Source organism: Lynx canadensis, chromosome A2, assembly GCF_007474595.2.
Source record: "Lynx canadensis isolate LIC74 chromosome A2, mLynCan4.pri.v2, whole genome shotgun sequence".
NCBI lineage: Eukaryota > Metazoa > Chordata > Mammalia > Carnivora > Felidae > Lynx > Lynx canadensis.
Window position 1 is genome coordinate 45,105,801 of NC_044304.2, and position 6,424 is coordinate 45,112,224.

Consider the following 6,424-nt stretch of genomic DNA (forward strand, 5'->3'; position numbering starts at 1 on the left):
TTCATCTTAATGAGGTCCCAATAGGTCATGTTTGCTTTTGTTTCCCTTGCCTCCAGAGATATGTCAAGTAAGAAGTTGTTGAATCCAAGGTCAAAGAGGTTGTTGCCTGTTTTCTTCTCTAGGGTTTTGATGGCTTTCTGCTTACATTTATCTTTCATCCATTTTGAGTTTATTTTGTGTATGGTGTAAGAAAGTGGTCCAGGTTCATTCTTCTACATGTCGCTGTCCAGTTTCCCCAACACCATTTGCTGAAGAGACTGTCTTTTTTCCACTGGATATTCTTTCCTACTTTGTCAAAGATGAGTTGGCCATATGTTTGTGGGTCCATTTCTGGTTCTCTATTCTGTTCCATTCATCTATGTGTTTGATTTTGTGCCAGTACCATACTGTCTTGGTGATTACAGCTTTGAAATAGAGCTTAAACTTTGGAATTGTGGTACCTCCAGCATCACAATTGGTTTTCTTTTTCAGGATTGCTTTAGCTACTTGGAGTCTTTTCTGGTTTCATACAAGCTTTAGGATTGCTTGCTCTAGCTCTGTGAAGAATGCTGGTGTTATTTTGGTAGGGATTATACTGAATATGTAGGTTGCTTTGGGTAGTATCGACATTTTAAAAATATTTGCTCTTCCAATCCATGAGCATGGAATGTTTTTTCCTTTTTTTGTGTGTGTATCTTCTTCAATTTCTTCCATAAGCTTTCTATTGTTTTCAGTGTATAGATTTTTCACCGCTTTGGTTAGCTTTATTCCTAGGTATTTTATGATTTTTGGTGCAATTGTAAATGGGATCGATTCCTTGATTTCTCTTTCTGCTGCTTCATTATTGGTGTATAGAAATGCAGCTGAGTTCTGTACAGTCATTTTATATCCTGTGGCTTTGCTGAATTCATGAATCAGTTCTAACAGTTTTTTTGGTAGAGTCTCTTGTGTGTTCCACATAGAGTTGTCTACTAAGAATGTTGTCTACTAAGAATAAAAGTTTGACTTCCTCCCTGCTGATTTGTATGCCTTTTGTTTCTTTGTGTTGTCTGATTGCTAGGACTTGGAAAATTCTCACTCTGCATTATAAAAATGACAGCCAGATATCAACTGTTACAGAAATGAAATAAGATGGAAAATTGTAACAAACTGTTTAAACTAATGTCTTAAAGAGGCTTCCTTCATTGCCAGAGATCTTGAATAGCCCCTTGGTCAGTCATCCAGAAGCAATTCTTCACATAACTGATGAACTTGACTTCTACTTTAGGAAGAGAATCACCTTTTTTCACACTTGGTTGCATTTTTGCTTTGATGTCTTCTACATAACTAGGTCCTTTTGGTGTTTTGGGAGTCTTTTCCTGTTTTTTGAAAGATGCTTGACCTTTTGATCTTGGTGTTGGTGGTTTTGAGTATTTTCCATTCTGGTCTGATTTTTGTGCATTTTTGGCTGGAGTATCTCATATAGATTTCTTTACTGGAGGCTTTTCTTCAGCTTCTTTATCATCAAAATCATCATCATCATCATCATCATCATCATCATCATCATTATCATCATCATCTCCACTGGCACCAAATTTTACTTTTTTCTGTGGAATGTTACTACCACATCCAGAGACAGAAGGCTTTCCACATATACTAAGGAGTTTTACATCCTCTTCCTTTTGATCTTCTGACTCTGCATCTTTCTCCACAGCTATGAAGCACTGTCCACTAATATGCACAGGCCCTGAACCACATTTCAATCATGAGACCACAGGTGGTGTTATTTTAAAGCCCGCAAGGGAAACCGTTAGCTGTAAAGACATTTCAAAGTTGCCAATGTGACTTTAATTGGACTGCCTTCATAACTCATTGCTTCTGCTTCAACAATGTGCAATTTATCCTTTGCACCAGCCCCTAAACTAATTGTTCTTAAAGATAACTAGTGCTTGTTTTCATCATTATCTACCTTAAAGTGATAATCTTTGTCAGCCTTTAATTCACAACCAAAAAGATAGTTCTGGAGCCTTAGGGGGCTCATGGCTGTGTCCACTGAATCTTCCATGGGGTGGTGGCACGCACTTAGGTGGGAGAGAAGGCAGATGGAGAGAAACGACTACTGTAACACAAAAGAGCCATGCAGGCTAGAAATATTTTCAAAGTAAAATGTAGATTTACAAATTAAAGTCTATGATACATTAAAGGACAAAAATTGTAGGACCATTTGCAATGAAATGGTCCAAACAGATGAAATAAAAACTGCCACACTCCTTTGATCAGAATCACCCACACGAGATTCCTTTTTAAAGCTGAAACAATTAAAAAACGGATAGCAAAAGGTCTGTGCATCTAGTTATAAAAGGACCAGGGGCAAGAATGCAGCTCACTGCTGGTACACTTTCTGAATTAAAAGTTAAAATAGAAGATACTTTATAATTAAATAATTTGTCTAGAACAAGCAGAAAAGTTCATCCAAAGGTCAAACACCCAACAATTGCCAGCTCTAATGTGACATGTGAACTTTATCAAATAGGGACTTGGCCTTCAGACAAGACAAGCAGCGGCAGCTGAATTACCCCCAGCACAGTCAGGATAGAGCATTTTCTCCACCTTGGCACTATTGACGGATAGGGTAGACGACTCCCATTGTGGGCTGTCCTAGTGTTTTACAACATCCCTGGTCTCTAGGCACTAGATGCCAGTAACACAATCCCCACAACCACCCTCAAAATTGTGACAACCAAGATGTGTCCAGACACTACCAAATGTCTCCAGGGGGGACAAAACTGCCCCCCACCCCGGAAAATGGCTGGACTGTGGCTCTTTCTTATGGGCAGTAGTCCCTTTTACAGTGGCTCCTGTAAGGGCTCCTGTACTGTATTTCAGTAGAGAATGTCTTAAGTTTCGATCATTCTACAATGTTTATGTTTCGACCACTCTGAAGAACTTTGATCATTTTCCACCACATGTACTATTACTTACTAATACTCCTGGAAGCTATTTTTTTTCCTTTGCACATATGTAGAACCATTCTAGATGCTTATTAAGAGAGCAGTTGATTCACAACACACAGTAGATAACTCTGTACATTGGAGCTTGATTCTTCCAGGAATCCAGGTTGAGAAAGGTTACATCTAATCTGAAACCTGGAAACCACCTGAGACAGCCCCATCTCCTTCACTCCGCTATGTAATTGTCCTCTTAACCCTAGTTTTCACCCTGACATCACATAGGGGGAGACTCCCATGTAGATGTGCTGAGTAACATTCTGTCTACCTCTTACTTGCCTCACAGGAACCCCTTTCCTATCTTATTACCCCTTCTTCTAATTGAATGATTGATCGCCTGAGATATAACTGGCATATAACACTGCATCAGTTTCAGGTACATACCTTAAAGCTATTTTGAATGGAAATAAAGTTATAATAAGTGGACATGCACTTATTTTAAGAGTAAATATGTATTCTCTTCCCATAAATGAAGTGCAGCAGTAACTAGAAAGCAATTAAAAACATACACTAAAAGGGGGCGCCTGGGTGGCTCAGTCGGTTGAGTGCCCGGCTTCAGCTCAGGTCATGATCTCATGGTTTGTGAGTTCGAGCCCCGCATTGGGGCTGTTTTGGATTCTATGTCTCCCTCTATCTCTGCTCCCCCCCCCCCTCATGCTCTGTCTGTCTCTCTCTCTCTCTCAAAAATAAATAAATGTTTAAAAAATTAAAAAAAACCATACACTAAAAGCAAAAACAGTTATGAAGTTCTAGCTAGGTGGTATTGGCTACAGAAATCTCATCAGAGTCTGAGGTCTGCTCTCTGGGAGACGAAAAAGTGTTAGTAGAGGGAAGGAGAGCCTGTGTGGCTCAGTCGGTTAAGTATCCCACTCTTGATTTCAGCTCAGGTCATGATCTCACGGTTTGTGTGTTTGAACGCCACATCAGTTTCTGCGCTGACAATATGGAGCCTGCTTAGGTTTCTCTCTCCCCCTCCCCCACTCCCAAGCTCTCTCTCTTTCTCTCTCTCTCTCTCTCTCTCTCAAACTAAATAAATAAGCTTAAAAAAAACTTACACATAAAAAAACTGTTAGAGGAGTTAAAGACATGCCAACAGCATGCTGAGAGATTCTCTTTATGGTATAAAAAAGGTCGACAAGTCACTTTTTTCACAAACTTAATTAATGTTATTTAATGTCGTTTACAACTAAAATTATCTTCAAACAACCAGGGCAGTATTATCCCACACTATGGGAAATTATCAATGGATTTATCTGGTCTGTGTGGCAAGAGTCAGGTGCCTTGCAAAGGAGACTAACTATGGTAATTCCCCCTCGTAAAGCTGTCACTTAAGGATTACATGAGGTAAGTGATGTAAAGTTATCAGCATGCTTGGAACGCTGTTGGCACACAATCCTTTTGAAAACTTTTTTTTCTCATTTTATTTATTTAATTTTTTTTGAAGTGTTTATTTTTGTGTGTGTGTGAGAAAGAGAGAGAGAGAGAGAAAGAGAGTGAGCGAGCAGGGAAGGGACAGAGAGAGAGGGAGACAGAGAATCTGAAGCAGGGTCCAGACTCTAAACTGTCAGCACAGAGCCCGAAGTGGGGCTTGACCTCACGAGATTATGACCTGAGCTGAAGTCAGACACTTAACTGACTGAGCCACCCAGGCGCTCCCCTTGCTCTTTTTATTTAAAGTGCCAATTCTCGAAGGAAGATGGCAGCGTAGGAGGATGCTGGGCTCACTGCGTCCTGCTGACCACTTAGATTCCACCCATATCTGCCTAAATAACCCAGAAAACTGCCACAAGACTAGCAGAACAGACTCTCCAGAGCCAAGTGTAGAAGAGGGGCCCACGGAAGAGGGTAGGAAGGGCGGAGAGGCAGTGCGCACTACACAGACTGGTGGGAGGGAGCCTGGGAGATGAGGGGCAGCCCATCCGGCAAAGCAGAGCCCCCGAGTCTAACTTGCAAAAGCGGAGGGGCCAGATGGAGTGTGTTCTGACAGCCAGGGGGACTTAACATCTGGAAGGTTATAAGTCAACAGCTCTGTTCAGAGAGTGGGAGGGCTAGAGGACAACGGGAGGGAGAGTTGTTGAGCCCCAGAGGACAGAGTTCAGCTTGACGGGCAATAAAGGTGCTGGGAAGCACCATCTCCCTTGCCCATCCCCCAGCCAAAATCCCAAAGGGAACAAGTTCCCGTCAGGGAACTTGCTTGCACCACGCGCAAACACCCATGCCGTGCTTCTGGAGATCCATCCCTCCAATGGGTCTGCCTCCCTCCCAGTGCCGCAGGGCCCCTCTTGAAGCGGACCACTCAAGGCAAAGCAAGCTGTGTCTGCACCTCCCCCCCTTGTGCACCTTGCGGATCCACCCCAGCTAATATACCAGATCCCATCAAAGCAGCACCACAAGCCTGGCAGTGAGCAAGTAGCCCGGACAGGGGCCACACCACTCCACAGTGAGTCCTGCCTCTGGGAGAGGGGAAGATAAGGTACACACCAGTCTGACTGTGGCCCCAGCAGTGGGCTGGGGGCAGACATCATGTATGACTGAGGCCCCGCCCACCAATGCAAGCTACTCCAGACAGCACAGAGGAAGAGCCCTGCAGTTCCAAGGCACTCCAGGGACTATCCAAAATGACGAAATGGAAGAATTCTCTTCAAAAGAAACTCCAGGAAGTAGCGACAGCTAACGAACTGATCAAAAATGATTTAAACAATATAACAGAAAATGAATTTAAAATAATAGTCATAATAATAATCATAAAATTAATCACTGGGCTTGAAAAAAGTATAGAGGACAGCAGAGAATCTATTACTCAGATATCAAGGGACTAAGAAACAGTCAGGAGGAGCTAAAAATGCTATAAATGAGCTGCAAAATAAAATGGAGGTGACCACAGCTCGGATTGAAGAGGCAGAGGAGAGAATAGGTGAATTAGAACATAAAATTATGGAAGAAGAGGAAGCTGAGAAAAAGAGGGATAAAAAAATCCAGGAGTATGAGGGGACAATTAGAGAACTAAGTGACACAATTAAATGTAATAATATACGCATAATTGGGATTCCAGAGGAGGAAGAGAGAGGAAAAGGTGCTGAAGGTGTACTTGAAGAAATCATAGCTGAGAACTTCCCTGATCTGGGAAAGGAAAAAGGCATTGAAATCCAAGAGGCACAGAGAACTCCCTTCAGACGTAACTTGAATCGATCTTCTGCACAACATATCATAGAGAAACTGGCAAAATACAACGATAAAGAGAAAATTCTGAAAGCAGCTAGGAATAAACATGCTCTAACATATAAAGGGAGACTGATAAGACTAGTGACAGATCTCTCTACTGAAACTTGTCAGGCCAGAAAGGAATGGCAGGAAATCTTCAATGTGATGAACAGAAAAAATATGCAGCTGAGAATCCTTTATCCAGCAAGTCTGTCATTTAGAATAGAAGGAGAGATAAAGGTCTTCCCAAACAAACA

The 6,424-nt window shown here is 42.0% G+C and overlaps 1 protein-coding gene across 1 annotated transcript; it reads right to left on the bottom strand.

Moving 5' to 3' along the window:
* Positions 1 to 1,050: 1,050 nt before the first annotated feature.
* On the bottom strand, positions 1,051 to 2,023 carry LOC115500095 (nucleophosmin-like). The gene is made up of 3 exons (XM_030294436.1): positions 1,966 to 2,023; positions 1,450 to 1,672; positions 1,051 to 1,365 (listed from the first exon to the last, which is right to left on the bottom strand). Exons 1-3 carry the CDS (start codon positions 2,021 to 2,023, stop codon positions 1,161 to 1,163), a joined length of 486 nt encoding a protein of 161 aa, XP_030150296.1. The 3' UTR covers positions 1,051 to 1,160.
* Positions 2,024 to 6,424: the final 4,401 nt, after the last annotated feature.

Excerpts from the sequence above, each read along its gene's own strand:
- LOC115500095 (XM_030294436.1), bottom strand. The coding sequence starts at position 2,023 with ATGGAAGATTCAGTGGACACAGCCATGAGCCCCCTAAGGCTCCAGAAC. Across the intron at positions 1,673-1,965 it reads GCTCCAGAACTATCTTTTTG|CTGTGGAGAAAGATGCAGAG; the intron begins GTTGTGAATTAA and ends AGTGCTTCATAG. Across the intron at positions 1,366-1,449 it reads GAAGAAAAGCCTCCAGTAAA|AAAAGGTCAAGCATCTTTCA; the intron begins GAAATCTATATG and ends AACACCAAGATC.